This window comes from Hemiscyllium ocellatum, chromosome 49, assembly GCF_020745735.1.
Source record: "Hemiscyllium ocellatum isolate sHemOce1 chromosome 49, sHemOce1.pat.X.cur, whole genome shotgun sequence".
Classification (NCBI taxonomy): domain Eukaryota; kingdom Metazoa; phylum Chordata; class Chondrichthyes; order Orectolobiformes; family Hemiscylliidae; genus Hemiscyllium; species Hemiscyllium ocellatum.
Window position 1 is genome coordinate 8,044,825 of NC_083449.1, and position 19,070 is coordinate 8,063,894.

Sequence of the window (19,070 nt, forward strand, 5' to 3'; positions counted from 1 at the left end):
TTGTTGGGAGGTCGCATTGCAGCTGTACATGACATTGGTTAGGCCATAATGGAATATCGCATGCAATTCTGATCTCCTTCCCATAGGAATGATATTGTGAATCGTGAAATGGTTCAGAAAACATTTACATGGATGTTGCCAGGTTTGGAGGATTTGAGCTATCGGGAGAGGTTGAACAGGCTAGGGCTGTTTTCACTGGACTATCAAAGGCTGAGGGGTGACATTACAAAGGTTTATAAAATCATGAGGGGCATGGATAGGATAAATAGACAAAGTCTTTCCCCTGGAGTGGAGGCGTCCAGAACTAGAGGGCATAAGTTTAGGGTGAGAGGGGAAAAATATAAAAGAGCCCTAAGGGGCACGTTTTCATGCAGAGATGGTACTTGTATGGAATGACCTGCCATGAGGAAGTGTTGGAGGCTAGTACAATTGCAGCATTTAAAAGGCATTTCAAGATTCACAATATCATTCCAGTAGGAAGGAGATCAGAAGTGCATGCAGAATTCCAACAGTGGCCTAACCAATGTCACGTACAGCTGCAAGGTGACCTCCCAAAAACTGTACTCAATACTGAATGTGTTTGGGTAATTGTCAATCTAAGTATATGAGTAGGAAATATTTGGAGGGATATGGGTTGGGTGCTGGCAGGTGGGACTAGATTGGGTTGGGATATCTAGTTGGCATGAAAAAGGTGGACTGAAGGGTCTGTTTCCGTGCTGTACATCTCTATGACTCTGACTCTGACATTCACCAAGCAGATTTCCTCAGATGCTAAGGGAATTCAGCATGTCCATAAAAACTTTTGCAAATTTTTATAGATGCTCCACAGAAAGCATCCCATTTGGATGTGTCACAGCGTAGTGTGGCTTCTGTTCTGCCCAAGACCACAAGAAACTATAGAGTGTTGTGACTTAGCCCAGTCCATCACTGAAAGCAGCCTTCCATCCAAAGGCTCCAATTCCACTTCCCCCTGTCTCGGGAAAGCAACCAACAACCCATCCGACCCCAGTTATACACTCCTCCACTGGTCTGTCAGGGCGAAAATACAAAAGTTTGAGTACACCATCCAACAGATTCGACAATTGCTTCTCTGCTATTATTAGACTTTTGAACGGACCTCTAAATTTTGATGCTAATCTCTGTCTGCACCTTCTCTGCAGCTTTAACAATGTATTCTGGATTCTGTTCTATTACCTTGATGGACTTTGGATGAAATGATCTACCTGTAAGGTGCACAAGACAATACTTTTCAATTTATCTCAGGACATGTGCTAACAATGATCAAATTAAATGAATAACTACAGTCTTATGTTCATATAGCAGAATCTGAGGCGTACAGGCTGATAACTAGTCACACAAACTGACAGGAAGAGATGAAGAAATACACTCAAAACATTGGAATTACAGCATCTGACAGGGTAATGTTGATAAGTAAGCTCTCTCATTCACAAAGCAGAAGCTGATAGCAACAGATGAAAACTCAGCTCACACATTCACAAAGCAGGGATAGATTGACAATTACATAAACATATTCACCAAGCAGAAACTGACAGCTATAGATTGATAACTATATTTATGTATTCACACAGCAGAGTCTGAAAGGTATAAATTGAGTTACGCTCACTTTGACAAAGAAGAAATTGACAGGTCGAGAATGATAACTGTACTCCCACATTCGCATCGCTGAAACTGACCACTACAGTTTGATTAATACATCAATATTCGCAGCAGAATCTGATGGGTACTGATCAATAACTGTATTCACATATTGACAGGAAATAAACTGACAGGGACAGATTGGTATCGACTCTCTCAAATTGACGTAGTAGAAACAGATTGACAAAGACACTCTGGTGTCAAGTAGCAAAACCTGACAGGTACTGTTTGATAATTGCATTCACACGTTGGTATAGCTAAAGCAGACCAATAGAGATCAATATCTACATTCACACAGAAGAAACTGATGGGTACAATATGATGACTTCATTTAATATTCATACAGCAGAAACTGACAGGTAGATACTGATAATGACACACGTTCTCATAGCTGAAACTGAGAGGTTCAGGTTGATAACTGCACTCTCAGGTACACAGTAGAAACTGTTCAGGACAGATTGGTATGTAAACTCTCACATTCACAAGGCAGAAACTGACAGGTATATATTGATGACTAAACTATCACATCCCCATCAGTGAAACACATAGAGACTGATTTTATTTATATAAAATGTATTTAACAACCAGTCCCTGCAAGTTTATTCTGTGTAGATATGACTTTAGTTATCAATCTATATCTGTCAGTTTATGCTCTGTGAATGTGAGTGCAGTTATTAATCTGTCCCTGTCAGTCTCTGCAATGCCAAAATGTAAATATTTTTACCAGAGTGTGACTGGGACAGGTTGATAACTACATTCACTCACATATTTGCACAGCTTATATTGACAGGGACAGGTTGACAGCTGTACTCCCACATTCACCTTGCAGGAACTGACAGTTATGGATTGACAAGGAAACCAGAATGCACTTGTATTGGTTTGCCCTATTGTGGAGGTGTTGGTTAGTATCTGGTTCTCAGTGAATTGGTATCGATATTTTTATTACAATCACCAGACAAAGAGCAGCTCAGGCCAAGAATAGAATCAGACCTATAGTTAGGCTTGCCGGTTTGAAAGAAAAACAGCCTAATGATTATTAAATGAATGTTACATTTAGAGGTTTGATACTGTCAAACTTAATGTTCGTTTAAAGGCGATGTCTCTTCTGTCTTCCTCCAGACAAATACTTGAAGGACCAAGACACATTCTCTCGGGGCAAAGCCAAGTGTGATCAGTTCCTTCTAACAAACAGCAGGTATGTAACCCTTGTCAGACTAAAGAACGTCCTTTCCACAGTCACAGAGCAGTTTGAATTAGACACACATTGAGCTCAATTTCCAAGAGGAACATTTCAAACAAAGAGTCAAATCCCACCATGCCAACTAGATATCCTGAACTAATCCAGTCTCATTTGCCAGCACATGGCCCATATCCCTCTAAACCCTTCCTGTTGTTGTATCCATCCAGGTGCCTTTTAAAAGGTGTAATTGTACCAGTGTCCATCAATTTCTCTGGCAGATCATTCTATATACACACACTACGTCACATTGAAAAAATTGCCCTCCAGATCCCTTTTAAATCTTCCCCTCTAACTCTTAAGCCTATGCCCTCTCACTCTGGACTCTCCTACCCCAGGGAATAAATTTTGTCTATTTATCCTATCCATAGCTCTCATGATTTTATCAACCTCTATTAGGTTACCTCTCCGAAAACAGCCTTAAGCCTATTCAATCTCTCCCGATACGTCAAATACTCCAACCATGGCAAGATCCTTGTGAATCTTTTCTGAACCCCTTCAAGTTTCACAATATCTTTCCAATAGATAAGAGACCAGAATTGCATGCAATATTCCAACAGTGGCCTAACCAATGTCCTGTACAGCCGCAACATGATCTCCCAACTTGTGTAATCAGTTCACTGACCAATAAAGGAAAGCAGACCAAACGCCGCCTTCACTATCCTATCTACCTGCAACTCCACGTTCAAGGAGCTATGAACCTGCACTCCAAGGTCTCTTTGTTCAGCAACACTCCCTAGGACCTTATCATTAAGTATATAAGTCCTACTAAGATTTGCTTTCCCAAAATGCAGCACCTCACATTTATCTAAATTAAACTCCATCTGCCACTTCTCAGCCTATTGGCCCATCTGATCAAGATCCTGTTGTAATCCAAGGTAATCATCTTCACTTTCCATTACACGTCCAAATTTGGTGTCATCTGCATACTTACTAACTCTACCTCTTGTCAGGTGGGTCAGTGGGCTGAGGAGTGGCAGTTGTAATTTAGTTTCCATACATTTTGATAAGGCAAACCAAGACCTGAATTCCACACTTAATGGTAGGGCATTATGGAGTGTTGCTGAACGAAGAAACCTCAGTGTGCCAGTGAATGTACTCCAATAGGTTTATTTGGAAGCACTAGCTGTCAAAGCAGTGTTCCTTCTGCAACCACCTGATGAAGGTGCAGTGCTTCAAAAGCTGGTGTTTCCAAATAAACCTGTTGGACGAAAACCTGGTGTTGTGTAATTTTTCACTTTGTCCACCCGAGTCCAACACTGGCACCTCCAAGTCCATGAAAGTAGTTGCAGATAGACAGGACGATGAAGAAGGCATTTGGCATGCTTGCCTTCATTGTTCAGAATATTGAGTGTAGGAGTTGGGAGGTCATCTGGTGGCTGTGCAGGACATTGGTGAATCCACTTTCAGGAGATTATGTACAATTCTCATCAACCTGCTGCAGGAAGGATGTTGTTAAACTTGAGGTGGTACAGTAAAGATTTACAAGGATATTATAGAGATATAGAGTCATACAGCATAGAAACAGACCCTTTGGCCTACCATGTCCATGATGTTCAACAAACACCAAACTGCATTCATCCCATTTACCCGCACTTGGCCCATAGCTGATTATACCCTGGCTTTTTAAAGGTACGTCCCGATGCTGCTTAAATGCTGTGAGAGTACTCAATCACCCTCTCAGGCAGAACGTTCCAAACTTTACCCACCCTCTGGGTCAAAATATCTTTCTCACATTTCCTCTAAGCTAGTTTCTCCTCAACTTCAACTTGTGCCCTCTGGACTTAGACACTTTGGTCATGGGGAGAAAGATTCTCTCAATCTACTCTGCCTACATTTCAGCCTGATCCACCCTCAGCTCCGAGGAAACCAAACCCAACCCATCCAGTCTTGCCTCGTAACAGTGACGTTCCAACCCACTGCACCTCTCCAATACAATCACATCCTTCTGATAGGGTGGCAGCCAAAACTGCACACAGTATTCCATCTGTGGCCTATCAATGTTCTATAAAATTGTAATAAGACTTCCTTTCTTTTAAATTGTACAGCTATGTAATAAAGGCCAGCATTCTGTATATCTTCTTCAGCAGCCTGTCTGCCTGTGCTGTTTCCTTCTGGGATCGATAGATTTGTATACCAAGGTCCCTTTGTTCCTCAGTACTCCCTAGGGACTCACCCTTCATTGTGTAATTCTTTCATTTGTTAGACCTCCTAAAATGCATTATCTCAGACTTGTCAGGAATATCAGAGCCACTGTTCTGTCGGTGATACTCACACTGTAGCCTGAGACCAGCCCCCTCATTGGCAACCGAGCTGCCAATTTTCATGTCGAAGAAGAAAGAACAGTACAGCACAGTCACAGGCCCTTTGCCCTCCAAGCCTGCACCAACACAGTTTGCACTTCCACACTAAAATCTCATCTATAAATATAGTAATTATACATTCTACATTTACATCCAGGTCGTTAATGTACAGAATGAGCAGCAAGGTTCCCAGCACTGATCCCTGTGGAACACCGCTGGTCACAGGCTTCCAATCACAAACACAACCCATCACCATCACACTTTGCATCCTGTCTGCAAGCTAATTTCAGATCCAGTTTGGTTAAGACTCCAAGAGTCAATCTTAGACCAGTCTTGACTTTGTCAAAGGCTGTCAGGGTGGTCTGTACCTGCCAGAATAGAGTGGCCCATATCTGTTAACACAAACTGGCCGATGAGTGGAAAGTAGAATTAAACGGCAGGACGTGAGAGACAATGGCAGAAACTAAGCACATCAGCCTGTTCACACACAGTGAGGCATTATGATACCATTGCTGAAGATGTATTGCTGGAAAAACACAGCAGGTCAGGCAGCATCCAAGGAGCAGGAGATTCGACGTTTCGGGCATAAGCCCTTCTTCAGGAATCAGAATCTTCAGATTCCTGAAGAAGGGCTTATGCCCGAAACATCGAATCTCTGCTCCTTGGATGCTGCCTGACCTGCGCTTTTCCAGCAATACATTTTCAGCTCTGATCTCCAGCATCTGCAGACCTCACTTTCTCCATAATGATACCATTGAATAAGACACTCAGAGGACAGTAAAAAGGACCCAGCCTGTTCCCATTCGAAACAGTTCTGACCAGCAGACCTAAGGTCTCATAAACAAGTAACTCCAGCCACATTAAATGAAAGGGAATTGTGCCAGTAAATGAACAGGCACCAGATGTTAGATACAGCCCATTAATTCCCGAAAACAACTGAGGGGGCAACAGCTAAAGTTATCTTATACTTCTCAGTTTTGTAACTGTGTGACTTTATACATTTTAACTAACTTTATAAGAGAAATTAAAGTCATAAATTTTTAGCAAGTAATGCAAAATTAACTATTTTCTATTTTTTCTTCATATATAATTAGGACAGTGGGGAATGCAAGAGGAGTGATTGAATTTGATTAAAATTAAATACAATGAATAATAGCATTCAGGATGTCCCTCAAGATAAGCTCGACTGACAGAAACCTGAAGGAGTATAGCAAGTAACATTGGAATGTGAACAAATAGGAGACATAGAAAGATCCCAAGGCCGAGCGATTACAGTATCTGCTCATCACCTTGAGATCATGTGAACCTGGAGCTGTCCAATGGATGCCCATCATTGATTAGGTGTCTCATAGGATAGGGTATGCAGAGTAAGAGGGAGGGACATATTAATCACGTTGTTTGTGATTGTTCACAGAACGTGTACAATAAATATTGTTTTCTCTTGTAAAATCAGAGTGTGCCATGGATCTCTCTTGAGGCCTGTCTCAGGGGAAGATCCTTTGGTCCTCTCCCTGCATTAACCAGCTTCTGCTTGAATAAAGACCTATCACTTGCCTGAATCCTGCCTGCCTCCTGAGTCTTTTTTCTCTGGTCGGGGGTTACGCTCCTACAGAGGCCTTACTGAAGTCCATGTAAACTACATCAACTGTACTACTCCCATCAGTATGTCTCATTGCCAGGACGAGAGGATTTGAGTTATAGGGAGAGGCTGAATAGGCTGTTGTTTTTTTTTCCCCCCGGACTGTCTGCGGCTGAGGTTTGACCTTATTGAGGTTAATAAAATCATGAGTGACATTGAGAGGGTGAATACGCAAGGTCTTTTTTTCTAATGTTGGGGAAACCAAAAATAAAGGGCATAGGTTTAAGGTGAAAGGGAAAAGATTTAAAAAGCTCTTGTGGAGTTACTTTATCATTGCAGAGGGTGGTGCTTGTATGGAATGAGCTACCAGAGGAAGTGGAGGTGATGGGTACAATTACAATCTTTTGTAGACACCCGGATAGGTACATGAAGAGGAAGGGTTTAGAGGGGGACAAATCAAATGCTGGCAAATGGGACTTGGTCAGATTAGGATCTCTGGTCAGCACTAACAACTTGGACCGAAAGACCTGTTTCTGTGCTGTACAACTGTATGACACTCTGAAGGCCAGACCTGGATATCACTACTCCCAGTTAGATTCCGCACAATCAGAGTTGCAAAAGTCCATTGCTTTTCCCACCTTACTTTTAAGGACAACACAGACTCGTTTCTGTGGCAATGTGTTACAGTTTTACTTGTCTGTGAATCCTACAGATACAAACAATTACAGAAAATAAGATCTTTCCCATTCACTTCAGGAAACATGAACTGAGAACTCTCTCCTGTCCCACTCTGCTAACTGGCTGTCCACTTTACAGCAAACATTTAAACTGCTCAGTAACACAATGCAGGAAGACTGAAGCAGGGTCAAGTGAGTATGAGTATCCTCCCTGTGTCATAACTGTTCCTTTCAAAAATCTTTTTTAATACCTAAAATCAGTATACACAATGTAGAACAGCCTGAGTAGTCAACATTAAATTTTAGTTTCTAGACAACGTGGCTCTACTCTGTGGCAGCCTGTCCCATCTGAGCAGAGGTTTGACAGACAGTCCCATTGAATAGCACAGACTGACGGGTCCCAAGTACACAAGCCGTACAAGTGAATGGAAGAACAGAGCAAATAGTTGCTGACTGTGCCAGTTATTGTCCTTATTCATGTAATGAAGGGTGTGAAGGAAACTGATTACTGGACGCAACAAAGAATGAGATTGTGCCAATACACAGTGGGTATAGAATAACTTGCAAAGCATATAAATACTGTCAGGTTCGTAGGTCCACAGGCAAAAGTAGAAAAATCATGCCCACGAGGATCACATGGTTGGGAGAGCGAGCGTTTCATTACTGAAGTTAAACAGGACAGGGTAAGAGTGAAATATGTCAATCCCAGTGTACAAGTGAACTTCCAGTCACATTTAAATACATGGTATCACATTGGTCAAAAAGTAAACTCCACCTGTTTATTCAGAAATACTGAGCCCCCTATTGCATGTTCACAATGTATTCCTGTTAAGTAGGGAAACTAGTAAATAAACATTCAGGTTAAGTATTCATCCAATTATTTCACCATAGTTTAAACTTGCTGTCTGACTCTATGACTGTATGTAACTCATGTCTCAATTCTGTTTGTCCAGACTGGACGGATTAGGAAGCAGGCCGAGTGTCGGATTGAAACAAAATCGCAATTTAATTCATTCCCACAAAGTGAAAACAGAACACATCTCTTGCAAAATGACTGAATAAATGCTATGTTTTGAAGTGGTCCAAAGGGAAATGAAATATTGGCATGAAAAGGGACACATTCAGACAGATCCCCAGAGATTATTGGACACAGAATGAAAAAGCTGTCATACAGTGGTCTTGTTATAAACATGTGAACAATAAATTCAAAATGCACATTCAGAATATAACTTACAACCATAAACCGTACCCTAGAATAGAAGTTGTGGAAATTGTCCAAACTGGTCTGTACTGTCAGAGACTGACAATGGTATTAAAAAGTCTCACTTTCTTTTACAATACATAGAATTTCTCCAGTGCAGATAGAGGTCATTTGACCTATCTCCCTCAACAACTCTCCAAAGCGGATCTCACCCAGATGTAGACCCCCCACCCTAGATATTGGTAACAATGTTCAAATTTTAACAATGCTGAAACTGACATGGACAGATTGATAATTAAACAATCACATTCACAGACCAAAAACTGTCATATTCATATCACAGAAACCAACAGGTATGGGGCGATAACTTCACTCAAGTATGCATATAAGAGAATCTTATTGTGAGAGAGTAATACCTCTGCTTGTATATTCAGTAGTACAGGCACTTAACTTCACTCAAGTATGCACATCGCAGAAACTGACAGGGAGAGAGTGACAACTGTACTCATATTCATGTGGAAGAATCTATAAGTTGCAGAATGATATATAGGTTCTCGTTGTAAGTATAAAATGGTTGGGCATGTTTTCACTGGAGATCCCACCCCTGCTATTGGGGCGGCACAGTGGATCAGTGGTTAGCACTGCTGCTTCACAGCACCAGGGTCCTAGGTTCGATTCCACCCTTGCAGAAGCTGATATTCATAGGGTATGGGAGTGGAGGGCAGTGAGTCCTACCTGGGTCTGTACAAAGTGGTATCTAGTACATTCAAAGTTGTAGGTACTACATGAAACACATTCTTATGCCAATGGATGACACCTACAGAGTAAAACAAGTTACACTTCAGAAGGTTTCAGCTACAGTCCAGTAACATGCTGACATGTAAAGACTGAGACAGGGTTAACAAAAATGCTTTACATCCGAGAAACAGACGGGCACAGATTGGTGGTGAGAGTGTGGTGCTGGAAAAGCACAGCAGGTCAGGCAGCATCCGAGGAACAGGAGAGTCAATGTATTGGGCATAAGCCCTTCATCTCGACGTTTCAGACATTAGCCCCCTCATCCTCAGCATGTGCAGTCCTCACCTCTCCTAGGGGCACAGATTGCAGGAATATTTCGAAGTGGCTGGCAAATAGTGCTTAGTTTTACTGCTTAGACCAGTGCTTGATGGATACAGAATAAAACCTCTCTTGAAGTAACACTAATTGATTATTACACAGAGGACCAGAGCCTCAGTGGACAGATGTTGAGTTAATGCAAAACGTGTAAATAAGGACATGACAGATACAAAGTTAAAGTGACACATATATAGCATGCTGACAGTTGCTGGTTAACAGGTATTCACATAACACTGAGAAATGCTATAAATCCCAACATGCAGTGGGCGGCACGGTGGCACAGTGGTTAGCACTGCTGCCTCACAGCGCCTGAGACCCGGGTTCAATTCCCGACTCAGGCGACAGACTGTGTGGAGTTTGCACGTTCTCCCCGTGTCTGCGTGGGTTTCCTCCGGGTGCTCCGGTTTCCTCCCACAGTCCAAAGATGTGCGGGTCAGGTGAATTGGCCATGCTAAATTGCCCGTAGTGTTAGGTAAGGGGTAAATGTAGGGGTATGGGTGGATTGCGCTTCGGCGGGTCGGTGTGGACTTGTTGGGCCGAAGGGCCTGTTTCCACACTGTAAGTCTAATCTAAAAAAATGACGCTGCATGATGCCTAAGCAGTTATCGATAGGTCTCTGGGCCCACAATTATCAATCAAGTTCTCTGACTTGACTCTAGAAAAGTATGTCACAGAAACTTTTTCTTTTCATTTCTCTTCAACTCTGTGCAATTTAGAATGAGTTGCAACAACCCCAAGCGTAGAAAACACTCACAGTCAGGTTCCAGAGGATTGTGTAAGTTGACAACAAATCTAATCACAATTTCAAATGGATGAGTTTTTTTTCACAGTGATAAATTCTGTGTTAATTCAGAGGAAACTGACAGAGCAGGGAAATGGCTTTGATCATCCAGCTCACTCCAGCCCCAACTGTATCCGCGACTGAACTTTTTCTCCCCAAAGTTGCTGTGGGACATTCTTGTGGTTTACAATCCTCTGAACTCTGTTGAGGTTTCATTGTTCCCACTGTTTGTTGAGATTGTGCAGTCAATGGCAGAATCGCAGACCGACTGTAGGAATGGATACTCCTGTAAAAGGAGTGGGTCTTGGGGGGGGGGGAAGAAATTGATATAGCACCATTTATTTCTCTGTCCAATAGGTAGTGTATTGGGAGTTGGATATTGAGCTGTGTTAGCATTCCGGTGGTGAGTAGTCCCATTCATGGAGCTGTGCAGTTGTTGCTCAGTTTCTCCATCTCACTCAATTGATATCGAATCATATGAAAAATAAACAATCTTCAAGCAAAGAGCAGCTCAGTGCAGCAATGGAATCCGATTCGTGGTTTTGTTTAAGTTGCTGGCGTATCCTAACTAATATGCAATGACTCTCCTCATGTTGATTTACAGGTGGTATCTCTCTGTCTTCCTCCAGACAAATACCTGAGGGACTAAGACGCTGTAATACTTCCTCAGTTCAAAGCGAAGTGTGACCGACTGCCTCGAGCAAACAGCAGGTATGTAACCTATTAACATTTACGCTACTTTTGAAGATAGATAAGCTGAATCCTCACCCACAGCTTCCAACCTCATAGTCTGGGAACCCCACACTACCCAGTTCTACCTCCTTCCCAAGATCCACAAGCCTGACCACCCTGGCCAACCCATTGTCTCAGCATGCACCTATCCCACTGAACTCATCTTGACACTGTCCTATCCCCCCTAGTCCAGGAACTCCCCATATATGTTCAAGACACCGCCCACGCCCTCCACCTCCTCCAGGACTTCCGTTTCCCTGGCCCCCAACGCCTCATCTTCACCATGGATATCCAATCCCTCTACACCTCCAAACGCCATGACCAGAGCCTCCAAGCCTCTCCTGATGTCCCCAGCAGTTCCCTTCCACCAACACTCTCATTTGTTTGGCCAAACTGGTTCTCACCCTTAACAATTTCTCCTTCGAATCCTCCCGTTCCCCTGCCCAAAGGGGTAGCCATGGGCACATGTATGGGCCCCAGCTATGCCTGTCTCATTGTTGGCTACGTAGAACAGTCCATCCTCCATAATTACACCAGCACCACTCCCCACCTCTTCCTCCGCTACATTGATGACTGCATTGGCGCCACCTCGTGCTCCCATGAGGAGGTTGAGCAATTTATTAACTTCACCAACACATTCCACCCTGACCTAAAATTTACCTGGATCATCTCGGACACCTCCCTCCCCTTCCTGGACCTCTCCATCTCCATTAATGATGACCGACTTGACACCAAAAGTTTTTACAAATCCACCAACTCCCACAGCTACCTGGAGTACACCTCTTCCCACACTACCTCCAGCAAAAATGCCATCCCGTATTCCCAATTCCTCCGCCTGAGCCGTATCTGCTCCCAGGAGGACCAGTTCCACCACAGAACACACCAGATGGCCTCTTTCTTGAGAGACTGCAATTTCCCTTCCCACGTGGTTAAAGATGCCCTCCAACGCATCTCGTCCACATCCCACACCTCTGTCCTCAGACCCCACCCCTCCAACCGTAACAAGGACAGAATGCCCCTGGTGCTCACTTTCCACCCTACCAACCTTCGCATAAACCAAATCATCCGCCGACATTTCCGCCACCTCCAAACAGACCCCACCACCCGGGATATATTTCCCTCCCCACCCCCTTCCGCCTTCCGCAAAGACCCCCTCCCTCCGTGACTACCTGGTCAGGTCCACACCCCCCTACAACCCACCCTCCCATCTTGGCACCTTCCTCTGCCACTGCAGGAATTGCAAAACCTGTGCCCACACCTCCTCCCTCACTCTAAAGGAGCCTTCCACATCCATCAAAGTTTTACTTGCACATCGTCCAATATCACTTATTGTATCCGTTGCTCCCAATGCGTTCTCCTCTACACTGGGGAGACTGGACGCGTCCTTGCAGAGCGCTTTAGGGAAACATCTCTGGGACACCTGAACCAATGAACCACACCGCCCTGTGGCCCAACATTTCAACTCCCCCTCCCACGCTGCCGAGGACATGGAGGTCCTGTGCCTCATTCACCGCAGCTCCCTCACCAGCAGACCCCTGGAGGAAGAACGCGTCATCTTCCGCCTCAGAACACTTCATCCCCCGGGCATCAATGTGGACTTCAATGGTTTCCTCATTTCCCCTTCCCCCACCTCACCCACCAATCTTCCAGCTCAGCACTGTCCCCATGACTTGTCCTACCTGCCTATCTTCTTTTCCAGCTATCCACACCACCCTCCTCCCTGACCTATCACCTTCACCCCCTCCCCCAATCACCTATTTTACTCTATGCTACTTCCTCCCTAATTTATCTCTCCACCCTTCAGGCACTCTGCCTGTATTCCTGATGAAGGGCTTTTGCCTGAAAAGTCGATTTTACTGCTCCTCGGATGCTGCCTGAACTGCTGTGCTCTTCCAGCACCTCTAATCCAGAATCTGGTTTCCAGCATCTGCAGTCATTGTTTTTACCTACCTGAATCCTCATCCAAAATAGCCAGCAGCAACAGCATTAAAATCTGCATTTAATAAGAACATTTTCAAAGTTACAATGAAGATAAACAAATAGATCATACTGTTACAAAATTTCAACAACCATCAGTGAGGTAGCTGCTAAGTACAGAGATGGAGGGAAACTGTGCTCATCAGCAGTTTCTCTCTCTCCATTCTCGCTGCACATCACCCCATTTCCAATAAGTGTTATTATTCACAGCCATCGCGTCATAGAGATGTACAGCACGGAAACAAACCCTTCAGTCCAATTCGTCCATGCCAATCAGATATCCTAACCCAATCTAGTCCCATTTGCCAGCACATGGTCCATATCCCTCTAAACCCTTCCTATTTACATTGATAGGGTGAGTGATAGCGACGGGACGCTGTTACGTAGATAATGAGTCTTGGAGGAACTGGATTGGGAGAGTCGCAGATATTGCAAAAAGTCTTACAGATCAAGAATATTGCAGGGGCCTAAAACGATTACACTATTAGGAAGGCTGATAAGTTCTCCACAATTTGGGAGTAATTTTGGACTATAGGAGCTTCAATAGTGTATAGAAATGGAAAGGTTTGGAAGATTTGGGGCAGTTTAAAAAGTTATTTAGGGACATGAGTAAATTACACAAAAGGGAGGGGTTTGAGGTGCACATTTACGAAGAACTGGATGGCTGCCTGAAGTGGAGGAGTGAACTGAGATATACAATGTTGTAGTTGCTGGAGAAGTTTGCACATTATACATGATAAGGAGACTTGTAGGGTCTGGGACGGGGGTGGGTCATAGAGCTGCAGAGTCTGGCACAGTTTGTAGGAATTAAAATAGGCTTAATAGTTCAAAGTTTGGGAGAAGATTTGTAGCTCGGGTGCTCGTTGTTGTGGTTCTGTTCGCCGAGCTGGGAGTTTTTGTTGCAAACGTTTCGTCCCCTTTCTAGGTGACATCCTCAGTGCTTGGGAGCCTCCTGTGAAGCGCTTCTGTGATGTTTCCTTCGGCATTTATCGTGGCTTGTCTCTGCCACTTCCGGTTGTCAGTTGCTGTCCGCTGCATTGGCCGGTATAGGGTCCAGGTCGATGTGTTTGTTGACAGAATTTGTGGATGAGTGCCATGCCTGACAACCGGAAGCGGCAGAGACAAACCACTATAAATGCCGGAGAAACCATCAGAGAAGCTCTTCACAGGAGGCTCCCAAGCACTGAGGATGTCACCTAGAAAGGGGACGAAACGTTTGCAACACAAACTCCCAGCTCGGCGAACAGAACCACAACAGGCTTAATAGTTGGAGAGCAACATAGGGATTGGAGGAGTTTCTAGAGAGAGGGCATTGGAGGGATTAGAGTAGTGTATAAGCATAAGCATGATTATGGAGGCTGGTGGAAGTTGCAGAGATAGCGAGGGCTGGTGGCATAAAGGGGATACCACAGACAGGATGATTCATAGACGCCGCAAAATGTAACAGAAGTAGGGAACGTAATGTCGGAAGAGGTTTCAGTGTGTGGGACGAGGTTTCAGGGGCAGCAGTAGGTACTGGAGGAGAACACGAAGATCAGCACAATTTTCAACCCTGCAGTACATGTTACAGAGAGCGGCAGCATTCTAGCAGATGCTTTTAGTAACAGAGATAAGGAGGGTAAAGTGATGGCCCGATAGTTTCTTCCATTATCTCCAGCTAATTTACTTACTGCAGAGCGATTTCATTTTGCATACATATAAATTGGTGAATGGACGGATGGACCGAAAGTTTAAAAACAAAATGGCCTCTTCCAGGAATGTGGAACTAAAGTTATATCCGACAGTGTGAGGCGGCTCAAGACATCCACAGCAGCCGGTTGACTCCTGGGTGGTTCTGCAACTTGTTATCTGAGGCACTGAAAATAAAGATCCACAGCTGAATTCGACCAGAAGTGACACAACTTTGTCTTCTTTACCTCGCACATCAGAAGTTTGTGGCCCATTGCTATGCCAAGTTTAAGTCCGTAAAGGTATTATTGGAAATTTAGTACCCCTAACATGACAGCCAAACCTTCTCTATCTCAGCATATTTGCATGTAGCATCAGCCAAAGCCCAGGTAGCATACACTGTTGGCGATCCTCTCCATTGGAAGACCTGCCGAATCCCTCACCATCACGCTCACTCCTCCACACACTCCCACACTGTCATGCTCAAACCCCCACACATTCCTCACCTTCATGCTCACTTCCACACACACTCAGCCACAATCACGTTCACTCTCCCCAAAACTCCCCCGCTGTCACGCTTACGATCCCACACACTTCCACACTGTGACACTTACTTGCCCACACATTCACACATCATCACACTCACACCTCATACACCCCCCCGTGAGTCTTCCTGACTCACGCATGCGCTTCCACACCATCGCACTCACTGCTCCTCATACACCCCAAACTCAACCTCACTCCTGTGCACGCTGCCTCACTCTCACACACTCCCTCACTGTCACTCTCACTCCCCCCACACACCACCAGCGTCATTCTTACTTCCCCACACAGTCCCCCGCAGTCATGCTGACTCCCCAGCACACTCACCCACCATCATGCTCACTTACCCGCATATCTAAAGACAGGCTTACGTCCCCATACATGCCTACCCATCAAACATCACTCCCCTCAATCTCGCCAACTGTCACGCTCACGATGAGTTGAGAGGAAACAAAGGCATTAAGATTAATTCTACCGAGGCCAGGTCCGAGTGGATGGAGCAGGTTTGGAAACTAGGGCAGAGTGACAGAGCCTGAGCTCTGTCCCAAACCCTTCCCCTTCCCTGAGAACCAGAACTTAGATCTGAGTCTAGATTACATTAGGTTCCCTACAGTGTAGAAACTGGCCTTTCGACCTAACATAACACATTAAAACGAATTACAGCCCTTCGGCCCTGTATGTGACACCGACCCGTGAAACAATTCCGAAGCCCATCCAACCTAACCTATTCCATTTTCGTAAATATGATTATCTAAACTCTACATAAATGCCCTTAAAGTTGATGAGACTTCTGCTGACACAGACAGCGCATTGCACTCCTACTACTCTCTGGGTCTGCCTCTCTCCAGCTCAGATTCTTCAACACGAAGACAAACAACAATGTATTTCACTTGTGATTGACCATTTTATTGTTCACAAATTGAAGTGATAGATACATTCAGTGGGATAGTGTCTTTTCTCACTGTGCCTTGAGTTGAGAGAAATATTAAAACATGTGCCTGTTACACCCTGTGGTATAAGATTGGACAAACCAGCACTACTCTCTTACTATAGCCAGAGGCTGTATCATTGCTGAAACATTGAACTGAAATGAGAATAACATGGAAGGATTGGTTAATGAGTGAATTGGATTGCTTGATGAATTTTGGTCAAGGGATATGTCAGCACATTCTTTAACTGATCTCTGAACTTTGTCTGGGTCACGGCATAAATCGCGGTGTTTGTGCAGCAACTGAGGAGCTGCAGTGTGAATCCGAATTTCCGCATACATGGATGGAGATAAACAGAACGATACCCAATCCACTTCATCTCTATCCATATAGAATACGCCATTAATGTTGACCATAACAGTGTGAAATTGGCCGAGATCGCAAACAGTAAAATGATTGACATTTTTCGATTTCTCATTTCTGTGTCACACTGAGCACCCCCGTTGGTGTGAGCCTTGAGTCTCCTGCGTGCTCTGCTGGTCACTAAAATGTGTCTTAAGTTGAAAACATTGAGCAGCTGAATCAGGAAAAATGGGAGTGCTGGGTCTAGAATGTGGTGGAGGAACCTGATTGCGGCCCAGGCAGGAGACTCAAGAACACCAATTCTTCCCTCACAAAACCAGGGGGAGTTCCACATCCAATACCGACCTGAGAACATCAAGTACCAGAAAATATTCTTTAAACAGCTTAGCACAGTCAGTGTTCCCAGAACCACAGCCACCGTTCTATCACTACAACATTTCATTTTCAGCTTCTGGAGACCAATGACCACAAATCGATCAAGGGTGAACGCGACGGTGAACCAGTCAGCCGCTGCATAAAGCAAAACAGCGCAGATATTAAAAACGGGATGGACTCCAGGAAATAAAACTGTTCCTTATAAACAATGGGAATGTGTCTCAGTATCAGGTCAAGGATAATGACCAGCAGATCCGCCACTGCCATGGCCACCAGGTAACATCTAAGACATGGAGACAATGCACAATCTTTATAAAGCAGGATGTATGTTAACTGTGAGGAAGGAAAACAAACAAATTATACATCAGCCTGGAGTCAAAGTTCTCAATTTGATAAAGGGCAGAGAGAGATTTTCAAACATGTCACCTCATTCAGAGATGTGCTGAAAAAATTGGAGCTGAAATAACAAGTGGGATTTTCTGTATTACTTAGAAAAATGTGAGGTAAGACAAAATATACCCTCCCTCCCCAAGCACACAGACAAGCATGCATGTGAATAGATAGTTTCTAGAAAATTCCCACACACTCAATCACTCGAGCACAGACAGAGGTAATTTATTTACAGTTCTTACGACAGAGATTGAAAACATTGCCACCCTTAAATACTCACTCCCAGATCTTTGAAGACAAGTGCAATTTGGAAATTCCTGTCTTTTAGTCTAAATTGTATTTGACCTTCTGACACAAAGAAAGTTAAATGCAGGTAAAATGTATTCACCCCTTTAACTGACCGAGTTGGCTGAGGAACAGTGCCTCCTTCTCCCGAGAAGAGGTTGTCTTCTCTTGAGGATCCTATCCTTTGTTCAATTCACGGACGTCCGGCTGTTCACAAATAATCAGTTCTAGAATAATCCAGGGAATGTTGGATATAGAGTGTTCCGTGGAAAGTCGCATACAGGATGTTCTGGAAAATGCCGCATTTTGAATATTACCGGATATGTCGGATATAGGACGTTCCAAGCAATTTGGCTTTAGAATTTTCAAGGTAATGTCACGTATAGACGTTTCCAGCGAATGGCGTTATAGAATGCTCTGGCGAATTGGGATATAGAATGTTCTGGGATTTTGGGTACAGAATACTCCGGGGAATGTCAGATATACCATGTTCTGGGAATGTCCGGTAAAGAACGTTCCGTGAAATGTCGGGTATAGAATGTTGTAGTGAATGTCGGGTATACAATGTTCTGCAGAATTTCGACTATTGAATATAACAGAGTTATAAAGATCCACACCATAAAGGCCCTTCTGCCCATAACTTGTGGTCATTCTCACTCAGCCTCACGATGGAAAACTCTCTCTAAAACCAACTCAACTGGCACTTTGCATAAGAAAACAATAAGATGAAGACAATATCTCAATTATTTGATGTAAGATACCCATTTATGATCAAACAGATGTCACCCTTTATTCCGAGACCTCCCCCACCTCCTTTTCAATTTTATATCACCTTCCTAGCTGTAAAATGTTCTGGTTTTCCAGTTCCCAATATCGATCACAAATGTCTCTCTAATGCCATTATAACGTTACCAATTACCTCGATGGGTACGCTGAATTTCTCCATCTGTTTTGAGAATACAGAGGACATTCAGATAGAGTCTCGTTCATTCAGCTTTTTTAACCGTTAGTTGAGTGGTCAGAAAACAGTCTGACACCTTCATACTCACACAATCAGTCCTGATGAGTAATGTTTCATGAAACTCCATCACTATCCCTGAGTATATCCTGTCCCACCAGCAGGACAGACCCACCAGTGGTGGGGGCGCCAAGTTATATAGTAAGGAAAGGGGTTACCTTTAATGACCGGGGAAAAATCATGACAACAGGTCAAAGATAGTGAAGCAAGTCTCGTTATGGTGAACGGCAACCCCTGCTC

At 44.0% G+C, this 19,070-nt stretch overlaps 2 protein-coding genes across 7 annotated transcripts in view; one reads left to right on the forward strand and one right to left on the reverse strand.

Annotated features, from left to right (window-relative positions):
• The window catches only part of LOC132837119 (late histone H2A.2.2-like), a 29,430-nt gene extending 12,166 nt beyond the window's left edge, over positions 1-17,264 (forward strand). Inside the window, exons 4-6 of one of the 6 annotated variants that reach the window (XM_060856819.1) lie at positions 2,776-2,851; positions 11,155-11,261; positions 15,015-15,141. The gene's annotated coding sequence lies outside the window, so the exon portion shown is untranslated. The other 5 variants (XM_060856814.1, XM_060856816.1, XM_060856815.1 and 2 more) reach the window with 5 other exon arrangements.
• LOC132837315 (histone H3-like) overlaps positions 1-19,070 on the reverse strand; it is a 489,210-nt gene that overhangs the window by 346,822 nt on the left and 123,318 nt on the right. Inside the window, exon 3 of the mRNA XM_060856987.1 lies at positions 11,120-11,134. Coding sequence (XP_060712970.1) covers positions 11,120-11,134 — 15 coding nt within the window. The remainder of the gene's footprint in view (positions 1-11,119; positions 11,135-19,070) is intronic.